The sequence below is a fragment of the Oncorhynchus mykiss genome, chromosome 12 (genome assembly GCF_013265735.2).
Source record: "Oncorhynchus mykiss isolate Arlee chromosome 12, USDA_OmykA_1.1, whole genome shotgun sequence".
Classification (NCBI taxonomy): Eukaryota; Metazoa; Chordata; class Actinopteri; order Salmoniformes; family Salmonidae; genus Oncorhynchus; species Oncorhynchus mykiss.
The window spans coordinates 61,403,341-61,420,774 of NC_048576.1; the positions used below are offsets into that span (position 1 = coordinate 61,403,341).

General features: G+C 41.8%; 1 protein-coding gene across 1 annotated transcript; it reads right to left on the reverse strand.

Moving 5' to 3' along the window:
- Window positions 1-261: 261 nt before the first annotated feature.
- Window positions 262-8,241, reverse strand: LOC110539081 (transmembrane protease serine 9). The gene is made up of 10 exons (XM_021626046.2): window positions 8,148-8,241; window positions 5,475-5,495; window positions 5,157-5,319; window positions 4,605-4,876; window positions 4,026-4,162; window positions 3,506-3,782; window positions 3,202-3,379; window positions 2,111-2,367; window positions 1,724-1,821; window positions 262-1,614 (listed from the first exon to the last, which is right to left on the reverse strand). The coding sequence occupies exons 1-10, from the start codon at window positions 8,203-8,205 to the stop codon at window positions 1,255-1,257; spliced, it is 1,821 nt and encodes a 606-aa protein (XP_021481721.2). The 5' UTR covers window positions 8,206-8,241; the 3' UTR covers window positions 262-1,254.
- Window positions 8,242-17,434: the final 9,193 nt, after the last annotated feature.

Here is a 17,434-nt window from a genome sequence, read left to right on the forward strand (position 1 = left end):
GTTTAAACCAGGTAACAAAATCATGACAATTGTACAGTTGACATTACAATTCCATGATTAGTGTGGATAATTAGGGTAGTTTTATAGGAGTCTGGTTGGAGGACTCACGATTTAATTCCAGGAATACTTCAACCAGGATTTCTGGAAAACCATTTTGTAGTCTGGCTGAGTTACATCAGCCAGGGTAGATCTTTTGGGAAAGTTTGTGGAATTTTGCAACCCTACAAGAAATGATATTATGAGAATAGTATTATAGGAAAATATGATACATTATCAATTTTGATTATATTTTTTTAATACAAACAGTTGACTAGACAAAGGCACACAAAGCAACCATACATTTAATTACTAATTTGACTGTTTCACAGACACCTTATATTTTTTAAATTAAATTGTATTAATTCATCACTGACATTTAGGACTACTTCCTGTATAGAGCATGTTCTTTGAGTAAAGAAAAAACTTAGCTAAATACTTTCAGAACATGAACATAAAATGTGTAATTTATCATTTACATTTCTGTACACAAAATAAAGTATTACCCTGCTTCCATAGGGTAGAGGTAATTGTTAAAACACACAATTATATGCAAAGCTTAGTTAGAAACATGATGAAACACAAAATATACCTTCGACAGGCAGTATTTTGGATTCAAGTCTTCAATTCATTTAGAACTAAGTATTAGAGCTATTTAGTTAACAGTTGTTAAAACCATCATAACATTGTATTGTATATATTATCCATGGCACATATCCAGTAAAGTGCAGTATGACTATCTAATAGTTCAGTGCATGTTGGCTACTTGCCATTTTGGCTCACAGATACTGTAGAATAGACTATAATCTTTGGAAAAGTCAAGTGTGCTACTACAGTCATATTCATCTGGATATTAATATGTAACACTGTTACACATGCCCAGACAGCTTTCAACAGAAATTCATGCATATTGCAACTCAAATAACAGTGCTGTTTCAATCAACAAATATTGTCCAGAAAATGTTGCTGCTACAAAAAAAAAGTGACAGTAAAAATATATATCACTGATTGGATTTGACATTGTTTTTCATTACTAAGGGGAAACATTCATCATTCAAGGAATGGAGATGAAGGCTCCCTGAATTCAATGTTGCAATCCTGGCTTTGACACACTGCCAGTCACGGACAGAAATGGATTAATTGCTAGAAAAATAGACTTTTGATTGGTTGGAAGTTACAAAAAGGGCTTGTTAATGGTTGCCATGAAGTTGCTTAGCGTCAATCCCAGCCCAACAGGAGGACAGAGGAGAGGGAGAAGAGGACAAGGAAGAGCGAGAAGGAGGAGTGGGCCGGGGAAGCTCCACTGCTGCCACCAGCTGAGGGGGTCGTGGGAGCAGTGTTTGTGGTGGGTAATAGCAAGGTTCCCAATATGGAAGTCAGAAAGTCCTTAAAGTGGGAGGTTTTGGTGAAGACTTGGTTGGGGGAGGCGCGAAGACTCCGGCTCAATCGTGCTTTGCTAGTGCCATTAGTGCTGGTGGCGTTGCCGCTAGTGCCGTTGCCACTGCTGCCAACAGTCAACACAGCAGTCTGAAACCATGAGCTGCCCTGCTTACACATCAGAGGACCACCCACATCACCCTATGGGGAGAGAAGCAGAGAAAAACATGGGTTAATATGTGCTTACTGTTATGGTCATATGGTTACGTGCAAAATAGTAAGACAGATTTATAGATCAACTGTGCCGTACCTGCAGTAGTGTCACAGGTTCGATGCAAATGTTGTTCGAAGATGAAACATTCACGCATTCCACCACAGAGGTCTGGAACTCCTGCAGGACTTGCTCAGCTGAGGACACAAAGAGAGTTTATTACTTATCATACCAATACACACACACATACCCACCTATACTCCTAAGGTCGTATCTTTCCGGAAACAATCCCTAGCCAGCCCCTACCCCAGGCATTTGTGTACATCCGAGAGGCCTGGATAGGGTGTAAGCAATATGTTAAATCCCACCTATCGTATCAAAGGACCTACAGCAATTCCATTGCTTTTCCAATTCTTTTAAATCTATAGAGCTTGTTACTGAACAGGCACATGTCTAACACACAAAGACAGTTGTCCATCCACTCACCCCCACCCTGGCCAGTGCCCCAGCCAGCCACCCAGCACTTAGTCCCTGTGCTGAAGGTGCTGGTTCCCTGGTCCACACAGATAGGCTGGATGTAGTTAGATAACTTGGGTTGGCTGGCCAGTCGGAGGATGGCCACGTTGTTGCCCGTCAAGTTGCTCATGGTGATGTTGATGACGTTCAGGGTTACCTCATTAGGGTTGGAGCCGTTTTGCTTCAGACGACCCAGGATCACGGTCCATTGAGAGGCATTGGGCTGGCTGGAGAGATGGAATGAGTTGTGTTTAGTGAGGGACACTAAACTCTACATTCTGATTGCTGTCTTGTGAAATGCCTATGTACTGCGATGTGTAATGTGATATGTAGGGGTTATGTATGCGTTATGAAGAATGTGTTATTCCCTAGGTAGACACCCGTCATACAATATCTAACTTTTTGGACGACCCCGACCAAATTTGCATAGAAATTTCATTCCCGTGGAAAGCAAGTCTAAGAAGTGGTATATTTCTATGCTTCCATTTCTGAGGTTTTTGCATCTTTTACTTTTTTAAACCAGCTTCAAACAGCTGAATAGACAATATTTCTGGTTATGGAAAAATATATTTCAGTGTTTTAGAAGGTGATTCTCCACACAATGACTGCTTGTTTTATTACAAACTAAAGTTAGATAAATGGTGGCGCGATTTCGTTAGTGCATCTAACTCTTTAGTATGAATGTTGTCATCATTTTGAATGCAATTATGATTGTAGCAAGTTGATATTTTCTTACTTGTAGTTGTTAGCATGAGTATTAACTAAATTCATATGTACTGCTTATGAATGTGACATGTATGGGTTATGTATACTGAACAAAAATATAAACCCAACATGTAAAGTGTTGTTCCCATGTCCCTAAAATGATTTTCACTAGCACAAGGACTGTACGGATTGAAAAGGAAAGCGTCACTAAATGTTCATGTAATGGCACCTTCAAAAATCTAAATGTAGGTTACATGACTAGATTTCCTTAGAATCATGTCAGGACTGACATTTTAATCCGGAACTTACTGTAACTACTTGCTCTCCCCTTTGAAATACAGGTTGAGTTAACTTACCTGGAGAAGCAGCTAGCGTCGCTCATGACAGAGTCCACCGCCACTAACGTGCCCCCGCAGACGTGTGCTCCGTTCTTCTGTAGGCTGGCTATCCAGGGCCACAAGCCTGCTGTCGCCAACGAGCTTCCCCCACCAATACGGGAGTTCAAAGAGGCGCTAGCGCTGCCACACACCACAGCTGCAGAGGGAGAGACAGATACAAGTTTGAGAGACAAATAAAAGGGAGTAATCCAGTAGTCAGATTTATTACAGAGGTAGGGATCAGTGTTTAGCCATATGCACAAGTTAGACTATAGGTACGTACGTGCGGGTGTGGTAGTAGGGGGGGTGGTGGTGGTGATTCTGACTGATGGCAGAGCAGTGCAGGTGACACTGAGGTCAGAGTCAGTCCCATTGGATGAGAAGGTGATGAAGCCTGGTTGGTCACTGGTAATCTGGCTGTTGATCCAGGTCTGGTACTGGGAAACTCTGGTGTACACACCAGGGAAATTTGCCATAGCACAACCGTTGCCAAAACTCACAACGCCAGACTGGATCCAGCGAGTACCCTGTTTGCTCACAAGCGGACCTCCTGAGTCCCCCTATTCATAGACAGATTTACAGTGTCACTGGGATTGAATTTTCACAGGATTATGAAATATGGTGGGTCAGTTTCCTCAATGAAGCCTAGTCTTAGACAAATAATAATTTTCAATGGGGAATCTCTATTGAAAATTATTTTTAGTTTAGGATTAGGTATAACCTGTTTTCTGAGAATCGGCCCAATGTGTTATTGACTGACACTGTAATAAACGAAAAGGAAAAGGATACCCAAGAGATTTTACCTGACAGGAATCCTTTCCTCCTGCTGATAGACCAGCACAGATCATGTTGTCAGTGATGGAGCCAGCTCCATAATTACAGATACACTGCCTGTTTCCCACTACTGGCACATCCACCTCCTGTAGGACCTGTGGTAGAGCTGGGACGATAAACTGAAAATGTAGACACCAACCACTTATCACAGGCATTGCTGATATTCTTCACTACGATAAGTAGCTTATACTAGACAATGTGAAGTTTGAATTGAAATAGGTTTGCTATTATGGGGTGGTTGTTAATGGGACAATTGATAGCTGCAACAATCAAACTAGTAGTAGTTGTTTAAAGGCTAATCAAAAAGAACTGGTGCACATGAATGTTATACTTATCGTTCTATTTATCGTTATCGCATCAATTCACATCATTTATTGCGGTATACATTTTTGTCCATATCGCCCAGCTCTAGTCTGTGGTGAGGCCAGGGACACTGAGGAATGACTTTCAACCCATGAGAAAAATGGCTTCCTCAACATACACAAGACCTCTCAGAATTCTGAGCCATCATCAGTCGTACTTAAAACAAGCTATATCTGTGTACTCACATCCTCCACTGCTGAGGGTGCCCCAGCCTGTGACCCAGCTAGTAGTGCCAGCATAGAAGGAGCTGCCTTGTGCAGCTAGGCAGACTGGCCGGATGTAGTTGGTAAAAGTCACAGAGGAGGAGAGCTTCAGCAGACATATGTCGTTGTCACTGGTACTACTGATGTACTTGGGGTGGCAGATGATCTGAGTGACCGTACGGCTCACTTCATTAGGGTTGGAGTCCTGCTGGCTCTGACGACCCAGGTAGACCACCAAATTTGATGTACTGATGCTGGGAAAATTAGAGTTTTGAAGTTAGAATTGTATTAAATGTTTGAAGGGCCTGTAGCTCCCACCTCAGCAATATTTGAGAATTATCATTATCTACGAACTGCTCCCTTTACTTCCCATATCTCATTTTGGAAACATGGGGAGGTTTACTGTCCAAAAAAACATAGTGGTTTTATGTGATCACATGAAAATCTAAACGTATTATTGTCATTATTATGACAGTTTGTAGAAATACTACAATACAGATTTGATTGAATTAAGCACAGTTTATGGGCGCTCACCGGGGAAAGCAGTGAGCAGCAGTCAGCACCCACTCTTTGTTAATAAGGGATCCCCCACAAAAAGGGCTGCCAGATCTCTGCAGACTGGCCTGCCATGGCCAACTCCCTGGAGGAGCGTCCTGACCCCCCACGATCCTAGTGTTGAGAGGAGAGGTTCCACACACTAACAAAGACACAGATGGATGCGGGATTACAAAATAGAGCACACACAGGAAGTGAAGAGATTAAAGCTCACTTGTTAGTCAGTGAATAGGTGCATGGTTAAGTCATTCAATTAGGAAAATAACTGAAATTTGATTGAAAAAGGAGGGGACTTACCATCCAACTGAGAGTGAGACACTGAAAAACAGGAGAAGCAGAAAAAAGTTGAACAGTTAGGTTTTGGCAAACATGTAATTCATAACTTTTCACCCCATTGGTTTTATAGTAGCAACATACAGTCTTGGTTGGGCCTGTACTCTGTCTGTACTCTGTCTGTACTCTGTCTGTACTCTGTCTGTACTCTGTCTGTACTCTGTCTGTACTCTGTGTATTTAGTGTCCATACAGACTTTTCCTGTGAACAAACTATCTCAGCTGTTTTCTTGTTATGAGTCTGAGGATTGTTAAGACAAACGCCATCTGTCAAAACGTCTTTCATCACTGTGTATGTTACCTAATACTACTGTCCACTTAACATTGTCCAGAATGTGTTTAATACTAATTAGCACATTACATATTAAAACAAGCTAGGAGAATAGATTACTCTCACAATTACTAAGATATTGTTATACTAATACTAGATAAATATAGTTTGTGGAATAAAGCCTTATGAATAAGATAACGAGGATGAGGAATATATATATACTGCATCTTTAGAGGAGAGCAAAAGTAAAACCGGCTCATCAGGAAAAAAACACCAAGAAAAATGCACAATCATTCAATGAAGCAATGTGGTCACAACAGTCATCATTGCTGTAGGACTGTATGGGGATTTCACATGAAACAATACTTGGTCATGTTTTATAATGCATTCTAAGATTCTAAGTCTAAAAAGGATAGTTCACCCAATCACCCTTCTCTTGCCTCCACTATTGTTTTAAATCTTCTCTGTATGTGACAAATCAATGGTCTAAAGAGGCTTCCTCTCCTCACCTACGTTCCTTTATTTGAGCTAATCTAAAAGAACTGGACAGGAGAAATGAAGCCCACTGCTAAACGTCTGTCATAATAACACTTTCACCTCCTCTGTCTTTTCAGACCAGTGAAACTAACGGAGCACCCTACCACTGGGTGCTCTATGGGCGTGACTGTCAGCTTGACTGGCTTCACATTCTGTCGCTACCCACTAAATTAAAATCAGGTAATGATTTTTAATGAATGTATACAACAGAGGTAAACAGACAAATCAGACTTATCTACAAACTGATTTTTGTTTCTACAAGTTCATTGCATTACATAATGACCATATAAAATATTCTATCCCATCCAACTGTTTTTGTGATGACAAACATGACCAACATTCCTACACTTTGGAACCTCAATTTCTTCCCTGTACTCTGCCCTTAAAGACAAGGACAGACGAGCATTGCACAGCATAGTTTCCATTAAGATGGAATATGTCATTGTCAGCGGAAGGCACAACATTTCCTTTACATGCTAATTGAACTAGTGTTAAAAAGCCATTCAATGGTATTGCGCAATTCTCCAAACACTTCAGAAGGCAATCACACACACACACACACACACACACACACACACACACACACACACACACACACACACACACACACACACACACACACACACACACACACACACACACACACACACACACACACACACACACACACACACACACACACACACACACACACACACACGTGAAAGACTGATAGGCCTAACTAAGGTGCGTCTTTTTCACGTCAGGTCCAGTGGCACAAACAGGGGCACCAAATGTCAATCATTTTACAGGCGCATTGATACTGGCTTTACAGCTGTATTAGATCTAAGAACTAACCAGAGTCATACAGACTGCAGATGTGGTACATGTTTCAATTTACAAATAAGTCTTTAGAATAGAGAAGTCTCTTCTTGACAATGCTTTAGATTTTTCTATCAGGCTGTTCACAAATGCAAATTTTCATGCAAAATAGTCCTGAAGGGGATTTGTCTGGCTGCCTAGTTTGTATCATGTTGTCCCCCATTTTCTCGTCGGGATGCTTCATATCCACACTGCTCGCTAACCCAGAAGTCAGCCGCTCCAATATGTCTGGTTAACACTAGATTACACCGCCAAAGTCATAAACCCTGCCTATTTCTACAATTTCAAACCTAACCTTAATCACACTGCTAACTTAAAGCCTAACACTAACCTTAAATTAATACCAAAAAGCATTTTGTTTTTTCAATATAGTCAATTTTGGGAACCAATGTGTCGGAGGCAAACACGGTCAAAGAAAAAGCCCAGCTGGCCTATACCCTCCCCGGGCCTGGATGACGCTGGGCCAATCGTGCACCGCCCTTGGGAGCTCCCGGTCACGGCCGGCTGTGACAACTTGGGCTCGAACCCCCTTCACTTTCCTTACGGCGTTGAAATTAGATGTACAAGTTCAACTGGTCCACAAAACCTACAACACACTGACTCTTTTGCAGTGTAATCAAGTTATGAGGCGCCACTTTAGACTGATAAATGTCTTTAAGGACACACGTTATACCTCACTCACACAACATACATTCACATCTTAGACAAATATTTGACAAATGTGAACGTTCTGCCTTAAAATTAGGTACAGGACCTCCCTCAAGGCCCAAAACACAGGTCTCTCTCCTGTGTGTCACAAGGCACATGACATCCTGTTGGCTTTGACTGTCGTTATTGGCTATGCCTGTATTCTATAAATAGTCAATAAGGCCGACCACCAAGAAAATTCTATAATCTGACCAACTCCTTGACTCCATTCACCAGTCAATAGAAGGAAAGCAGTGGAATAACGGGAATCTCGTCTCCTACCTTTTGAAAAGAGGGTAACTAGTAGAGTCACCAAACAGAGTGCTTTGTAGACTTCCATCGTTTCAATGCCCGCCACTACAGCCTGTCCTGTTGAGTGTTCATACTTTTATACTCCACCCTGCCTTCACTCCTCCCCTTATCTATCTTCCTCTCTCACACTGAAACCTGAGACCAACCCACACCCTGATACACCTGTTCTCTCTCCTCCATCTCTCCTCCCTTTCTCCTCCCTCTCTCCTCCTTCTCTCCTCCCTCTTTCCAAATCAAACACTTTAGAACACCCTGAGTCTTGGTTGTCACAAGGGCAAGGCCATTGGTTTTCCATTGCTGTAATCTGTGATCATTTCTCCCGTCTATCTATCTATAGATTGGTGTAGATATGTATCTATCTAATTTGTCATTTACCCTGTGTATACGTTGCACCGTTATGTTCAAAGGGCTGTGTGTGAGTTTAGTGTGTGTGACGAGAAGAAAATTGTACAGTAACCTGTTCAATGACACAGCGTGTATTTCTTTTAAATCTATCACTTGGTGGTTTCATTTCAGAGAGACAAATAACCATGTCCCAAAAATGTTTTCCAAAATGATTCAATAAAATATGAGGTCTGTATGTATGTAAAACATTTACATCTGAAAATGTAATTTAATCAGATGCTCTTATCCAGACTGACTTACAGTGAGTGAATTCATCTTAAGATCACTAGGTTTTGCAACAACAACAAAAATCATAAATCTAAAATGTATGAATTGTAAATCTGAGATCAGTCCTATTTTATACACAAAGTACATAACCAATGATTTCTGATAAAAACACACAATGGCCTTCCCAAAGAGCTCAGTGACTTTCAACGTGGCACTGTCATAGGAGGCCACCTTTCCAATAAGTCCGTTTTCTGCCCTGCTAGAAGTGCCCGGGGCAACTATAAGTGCTGTTATTGTGAAGTAGAAAGTCTAAGAGCCACGTTGGTACCTGGTTAAATAAAGGTGAAATAAAAAAAATAGAAAAAATAAGAGCCACGTTGGCTTAGCCACAAAGTGGTAGGCCACAGAATCTCACAGAACGGGACCTCCAGGTGCTGAAGCACACAGTGCGTAAAAATCGCCTGTCCTCGGTTGAAAAACTCACTACCGGGTTCCAAACTGCCTCTGGAAGCAACGTCAGCACAATAACTGTTCGTTGGGAGCTTCATGAAAAGGGTTTCAATGACCAAGCAGCCGCACACAAGCCTAAGATCACCATGCGCAATGCCAAGCGTCGGTTGGAGTGGTGTAAAGCCACTGGAGCAGTGGAAACGTGTTCTCTGGAGTGATGAGTCACGCTTCACCATCCGGGTTTGGCGGATGCCAGGAGAACGCTACCTGACCCAATGCATAGTGCCAACTGTAAAGTTTGGTGGAGGAGGAATAATGGTCTGGGGCCGTTTTTCATGGTTTGGGCTGTGCCCATTAGTTCCAGTGAAGAGAAATCTTAACGCTCAGCATGCAATGACATTCTAGATGATTCTGTGCTTCCAACTTTGTTTAAGGAAGGGCCTTTCCTGTTTTAGCATGACAATGCCCCCGTGCACAAAGTGAGGTCCATATAGAAATGGTTTGTCAAGATTGGTGTGGAAGAACAACTGGCCTGCACAGAGCCCTGACCTCAACCCCATCGAACTCCCTTGGAATGAATTGGAACGCCGACTGCGAACCAGGCCTAATCGCCCAACATCAGTGCCTGACCCCACTAATGCTCTTGTGGCTGAATCGAAGCAAGTCCCCGGAGCAATGTTCCAACATCTAGTGGAAAGCCTTCCCAGAAAAGTGGAGTATGTTATAGCAGCAAAGGAGGACCAAATCCATATTAATGCCCATGATTTTGGAATTAGATGTTCGACGAGCAGGTGTCCACATACACTACATACCCAAAGGTATGTTGCCCTAAGAGTTGGCAGAATATTAGTAAAAACTCATTTACAGCAGTAATTTCTACCAAAGGTGCTTCCACCAAGTATACAACTCTGGGATGTGAAGACATATGCAATTATCTTCTTTTTTACAACATTTCAACTTTTTCTTTCCCTTTAAAAATGTGGAGCAGGTTGTGTAGATCTGTTGGGGGGAAAAAAAGCTAATGTCATCCCTTTTTAGATTTTATTTTAAAGCAGCAAAATGTGACAACTGTGCAAAGCACTCTATTGACAGAAGACTTTACCTAAAGGTTGTGATCGGATGAAACCTGAAGGAGAAAAAAGCACCTGGCCCTGCAGCATTCCTGTCTGTAATTTGACTGAACCACATACACACATTGTTTTTCTTTGACCCTCTTTGATTCCTTCTCAAATGACTTGCTGACAAATGTATTTAAAGATTTCCCGTACCAGTAGTTACTAGCTTTTGTTCCGAGCACTAGGCATGTGTTGGTATTATTTGAGTTTGAGACAGCCATCATTCTACACATATAAAGTGTACTGTACATGTTACAATACCAGCATTGGGAATGTTTTATTCAGGGAATTAATTGTAAATTCATTTGACAAATTGACAATATTCTCATTGGAAATAATAGGCAATTCACTGATTGCGAAATAGTGATTTATTATGGTGAGTGAACTGAATTGAGATGGGGCCTCATCCTTGTGTCACAAATCCAGCCAACCTGAATATGTGGCGGTCTCACCCATCCTTTTTTAAGCCCTTCAACCCTTCAACTCCCAAGCCATAAGACTCCTGAACATCTAATCAAATGGCTACTCATGGCTACTATTTGCATTGCCCCCCTTTTAAGGCTGCTGCTACTCTCTGTTATTATCTCTGCATAGTCACTTTAATAACTCTACCTACATGTACATATTACCTCAACTAACCGGTGCCCCCGCACATTGACTGTACCGGTACCCACTGTATATAGTCTCGCTATTGTTGTTTTACTGCTACTCTTTAATTATTTGTTACTTTCATTTCTTATTTTTTAGGAATTGTTCTTAAAATTGTTGGTTAAGGGCTTGTAAGCATTTCACTATAACCTGTTGTATTTGGCACATGTGACAAATAAAATCTGATTTCAAAGAGACAAATAACAATGTACACATTTTTTTAACATTTGTATTATTTCATTACAGTAATATGACATCTGCATGTAAAACATTTACATTTGAAATGCCTGTCATTTAATCCGATGTGGGGTGTGATGACACAAGCAATCACCTTCGTTTTTTAATTTGATATTAATACAAAAGAAATCTAATGTACTCCCTTTTAGGTTTTCATTTTAAGGCAGCAAAATGTGACAACTGTGCAAGGCACTGTATTGACGGAAGACATTACCTAAAGGTTGTGATGGGATGAAACCTGAAGGAGGAAAAAGCACCTGGCCCTGCAGCATTCCTGGCCTTCCATTATGTTCGACAGAGACTGAGCCACATACACATATTGTTTGTCTTTGACCCTCTTTGTTTCCCTCTCAAAGTACTTGTTGACAAATGTAAACATACCTGTATCGGTACTTACTGTTTGCTCTGAGCACTAGGTGTGTCTTAATATTATTTGAGTTTGAGACAGCCATCATTCTACACATATAAAGTGTACTGTACATGTTACAATACCAGCATTGGGGCCGTTTTATTCAAGGAATTAATTGGATATTCAATTGACGTAGACAATATTCTCATTGGAAATAATAGGCTATTCACTTATTTAGAAATTGTGATTTATTATGGTGAGTGAACTGAATTGAGATGGGGCCTCATCTTGTGTCACAAAAAAAAAAAGTCAACCTGAATGTGTTACTGTATCACCCATCCCCTTTAAATCCCTTAACAAATCAATGAAGTGAATGAGATGAACAGAAGTCCACTATTCCTTTCCTGAAGTGAAGTGTTAAAACGCACACTAACATGCTTTCCTTTCGTGTTACAGTTAGACCCAAAAATGTACATTGTAGGAAAAATTAAGATAACTCCCACACACACGCAATTTTTACCTCTGCACATTTACTATTAATGTTTTAGTCAGAGACCTTATCGAAGAAGTGTCTTTATTTTTTCCCTATTCCTCTGTCACACCAATATTTACAGCCAAACCCCTAATTTCCTCTGCTACAAAAATATAAACGCAGCATTCAACAATTTCAAAGATTTTACTGAGTTTACAGTTCATATAAGGAAATCAGTCAAATTAAATACATTCATTAGGCCCTAATCTATGGATGTCACATGACTGGTCATAGATACCTTTAAAAAAAAGTAGGGGGGTGGATCAGAAAACCTGTCAGTATCTGGTGTGACCATTATTTGCCTCATGCATCACATCACATCTCCTTTGCATTGAGTTGATCAGGCTGTTGATTGTGGCCTGTGGAATGTTGTCCCACTCCTCTTCAACAGCTATGCGAAGTTGCTGGATTTGGCGGGAACTGGAACACGCTGTCGTACACGTCGATCCAGAGCATCCCAAACATGCTCAATGGGTGACATGTCTGATGAGTATACAGGCCATGGAAGAACTGGGACATTTTCAGCTTCCAGGAATTGTGTACAGATCCTTGTAACATGGGGGCCATGCATGATTATGCTGAAACTTGAGGTGATGGTGGCAGATGAATGGCCTCAATGGGCCTCAGAATCTCATCACGGTACCTCTGTGCATTCAATCTGCCATCGGTAAAATGCTATTATGTTTGTTGTCCGTAGCTTGTCCGTAGCTTGTTCTCCGTAGCCACCCCCCCCCCCCCCCCCCCCCCCCCTCAGACAATCCCGCAGGTGAAGAAGTCGGATGTGGAGGTCCTGGGCTGGCATGGTTACACGTGGTTTGCGGTTGTGAGGCCGATTGCATGTACTGCCAAATTCTCTAAAATGACGTTGGAGGCGGCTTACGGTATTTGCACGCTCCCTCAAAACTTGAGACATCTGTAGCATTGTGTTGTGTGACAAAACTGCACATTTTTAAATGGCCTTTTATTGTCCCCCTGCACAAGGTGCACCTGTGTAATGATCATGTCTGGTGGATGGATTATCTTGGTATAGGAGAAATGTTCACTAACACAGATTTAAACAAATTTGTGCACAGCATTTGATAAAAATAAGCTTTTTGTGCCAATGGCACATTTCTGGGGTATTTTAATTCAGCTCATGAAACATGGGACCAACACTTTACATCTTGCTTTTATATTTTTGTTCAGCGTAATATAAAAACGCAAATAAAGTCACTAGCAATATCATTTGAAGAATCACCATGAAGCAATTTTCAATGATAGTAGGCGGTTCCACCACCACCAACAACCAAGGTACACTATCTCTGACCAAGGTACACAAAGTATATGGGGGCCTTTCACCAAACATGATTTATTAACCATAATTAATCTTTTAACCCTGCGTTCCTGTGGCCTTTATGCTGGAGTCAAACTCCTTCATGTTCCTATGCTAGTATATTTGTCTATTCTCCTTCCTGTGGCTCCATCAAGTCATAATGGCCAACTTCCATAGTAATGTTCTCATCAACGCTCAAAACCATTTGGTTAAATGAATCAAGTCCATCCAGTACTGTATATTCACATGAAAGCTGTGACAATGGAAGGAATGCTAATCTTACGTAGCCTTGGTGAACTGGCCCTACCGGTTTATCTACCCATGCCTCTAATAATCCTCCATATGTACACACCAGGCGACAGTAACAGACACAAATACACAGGATAAAAATAGTACAGCTCATTATGGCCTGAAAGTGCAAACTCATCCTAGCATTTGAAGGAAATCAGGGACTGAGTTGGGCCACAGACAATTGACGCAAACGACATAATGGAATGTGTGTTAACAAACATTTAATCAGAAATGATTCACAACCTTTCCAACAACCCCCAAATGTCCATGTGAAACTGCACGGATATAGTTTTGTCCACAACAACTTGTCCAAAATGTTTTTTATATATGTCAGTTTCTCTTGTTTGCAACACACTGTTGCAATACACACGTATAATACTCATTCCACTATACATCCCATTGTCATGCTTGATCGTAGTATATCCAGGCTGTAACAATGGAGAGATGGATAAGACCGTTTTAGTGTTTTGTGTGCCATTCAGTGTCATTCAGCTCACAGATGATTACAATGATTATGATATTGCACTCATAATCATGATTCAGCCCCTCAAATAGTTGCATCGTTTTATTAGTTTGCTCATTTCTGCTAGCAAGCTTTGAGTTGGTGGGAAACTTGTCCCATTTCCTCAATTGTGGTTAACAAACAAGTTAGGTATTCAAAGATCAACTGTGAAGAGTGGACACACCTGTGTAGGCCAGAGAGCCCTTTTATTCCTAATAGAAGGCTCTGGTGTAAGCTATTGCAGCAACATCGTCAAAAAGAAAAGATCATGTGTGTTTCCAAAGTTTCACAATGGTACCTGTTTGTCACCAATAAGGACGGAATGTGCCCCAGTCACTTCTCTGTTCCCATCGAGTTTCTAACGCTCAGGCTTCTTAGAATGTCTTTGTGTACTGAAGAATACTCCACATACACAGAAGGGGTCTGTACCAAATTCCCTATTCCCTTTATAGTTCACTACTTTTGACCAGAGGCTTATGGTGGTAGTGCACTATAAAGGTGCCATTTGGGACACCAAGGTTGATAAATAAACATCAACGTGAGTGGTAGCTTCTTCTCCCTGTAGTGTTTTAGCTCCAGCCCAGGTGATATGATGGGACGGTCAGTATTACCACAGACATGTTTGAGTGGTGTAAGATCTGGTGCATCAACTTTTACAAACCCAAAGTTTGAAATAGTTCCTTCTTCATTGCGCTGAGATATTGTTCGATGCCTGAACCTCCACTCAAATCCAAAACTAAACGTTTGCTTTTATAAACACTTTAATTTGAAAACAAAACATTAAGATTCCAAAACAACTCAAAGGACTGCAACAACAAATGTAAAGAGGGGGGGGGGGGGGGGGGGGGGGTCGTAGAGGAAAGTAGGAGAGGAGGTATGGAGAGGAGGAGCAGGATGGAGAACTAGTCCCAGCTCGGAGTGGCGTTGGTCTAGTAGGGCCTGTCTCTGCGGTCCTGTCTGTGTTCACCCCTACAACAGAAAGCAGAAAGACATTTGTCACATTGTTAAAGGGGTTTGAAAAACCTGCAGTTTAAAAAATAACCCAGGGACACCCCACCACTGTTTTGGTAAAAAATCAAAGATGGTGCTGGAGAAATGTAATCACTCAAATTCACAGACAACGCTATGGCTACAAGGACTGACCTATAATATCAACATTCTATTTTTAACCATGTTTTGTGGCTATACCGTGCTAGTTTACAATTACATTGTTTTTATTTCTTTACGTAACTTTTATTTAAGAAGGAGAAGTCCCATTGAGACCAAGGTCTCTTTTGCATTACAAAGCAGCAAGCAATACAAACAACACAATAAGGAGTTAATGACAATTACATCAATCAAGGGAGGGAGCACAGGAAACAAAAATTAAGACCCGGTTGAGAGAAATTCTTCACTATCAAGTACAAGGGAGGAGTGAAAACCCACAGACACTCAGCCCTCCTTGGAAAGAGTTTGACACGTGCACTATGGTGTCCAATTGTAGGGTATTCTGAAATGTGGCGTGTGAGATGGGTAAAACAATGGAGTGGTATGTACTTGAGTGCTAGTTTGGTATTTGTATAGGTTTGTTTATGTGTGTATGGACCAGAGTGTTAGTATGAAAATACATAAAGTATGTGGACACCTGCTCGTCGAAAATCTCATTCGAAAATCAGGGGTATTAATATGGAGTTGGTTCCCCCTTTACTGCTATAACAGCCTCCACTACTCTGGGGAAGGCTTTTCACTAAATGTTGGAACATTGCTGCGGGGGACTTGCTTTCATTCAGCCACAAGAGCAGTCAGGTTGAGCACTGATGTTGGACGATTGTGCCTGGCTCGCAGTCGGCATTCCAATTCATCCCATCCGGCGGATGCCAGGAGAACTCTACCTGCCCCAATGTATAATGCCAACTGTAAAATATGCGACTGCTCGGCCATGGAAACCCATTTCATGAAGCTCCCGACAAACAGTTATTGTGCTGACGTTGCTTCCAGAGGTAGTTTGGAACTCGGTAGCGAGTGTTACAACCGAGGACAGATTATTTTTACGCACTATGTGCTTCAGCACTTGGCGGTCCCGTTCTGTGAGCTTGTGTGGCCTACCACTTCACGGCTGAGCCGTTGTTGCTCCTACACGGTTCCACTTCCCAATAACAGCATTTACAGTGGACCGGGGCATCTCTAGCAGTGCAGAAATTTAACAAACTGACTTGTTGGAAAGGTGGCATCCTATGACGGTGCCACTTTGAAAGTCACTGAGCTCTTCAGTAAGGGCATTCTACTGCCAGTGTTGATCTGTGGAGATTGCATTGCTGTGTGCTCGATCTAATACACCTGTCAGAAATGGGTGTGGCAGAAATAGACAAATCCACTAATTTGAAAGGGTATGCACATACTTTTGTATAGATCGTGTATATTACTAAGTCATAGCGTGTACAATGATGGGACAAGTGTATCTTCTGACCTTCCATCCATCTTGCCTGGTCCGAAACCACCCCGATCGCCTCCGCCTCGGAACCAACCTATGTCACCTCCTTGGCCCCAGCATCCCCTGCAGTCAAGACCCCCACGACCCCCTCTGTCTCCACCGAAACCTCCTGACAGTCAGACAGCAATACAGAGGGAGAGAGACACAGAGAGAGAGATACAGAGAAGGACAGAACAAAAGGGTGAACATTTCATTAAAACTAGTAAACACAGAGCTACGGGCTGCATCCAGTTTAATAGTGTCCTTGGGCACTAGGCTAACATGGCCTGCTATAAAAGGCAGGCTACACCTCATCCATTACTCTTTGCTAGCACATAATCAAATAAATATCTGTACACAGACTTTCGGTAGCCATTAAGCTGCTCCCTATGTGTGAGCGTGTATCAATCGAGTTAGCAACAAAGCTGCCACTGAGCAGTAGTCAGCCACTGAGCTAAAAAGCCTAAAACACCAGGCTAAAATGCTGGCCTAAAGGCTAAAACGCTAGACTGGAGACTAAAATGTTAGGCTGAAGTCTAAAAGCCAGTGCAGAATGTTGGTTTCAGCCTTACGATCCATAGGAGACATGCCACCTCCAGCCCCCTCTGGTTTGAGGGACTTGCACTGGTTACACTCGTTCTTCCACGAAAAGTTCAGGTTCCCACAAACCCTGAAAGGAAAGAGACAGAGAATCTCAGACACATACCATCATAACTAGCAGCTCGCCCCCATCCTCATCCCCAAAAATACACACACCTCA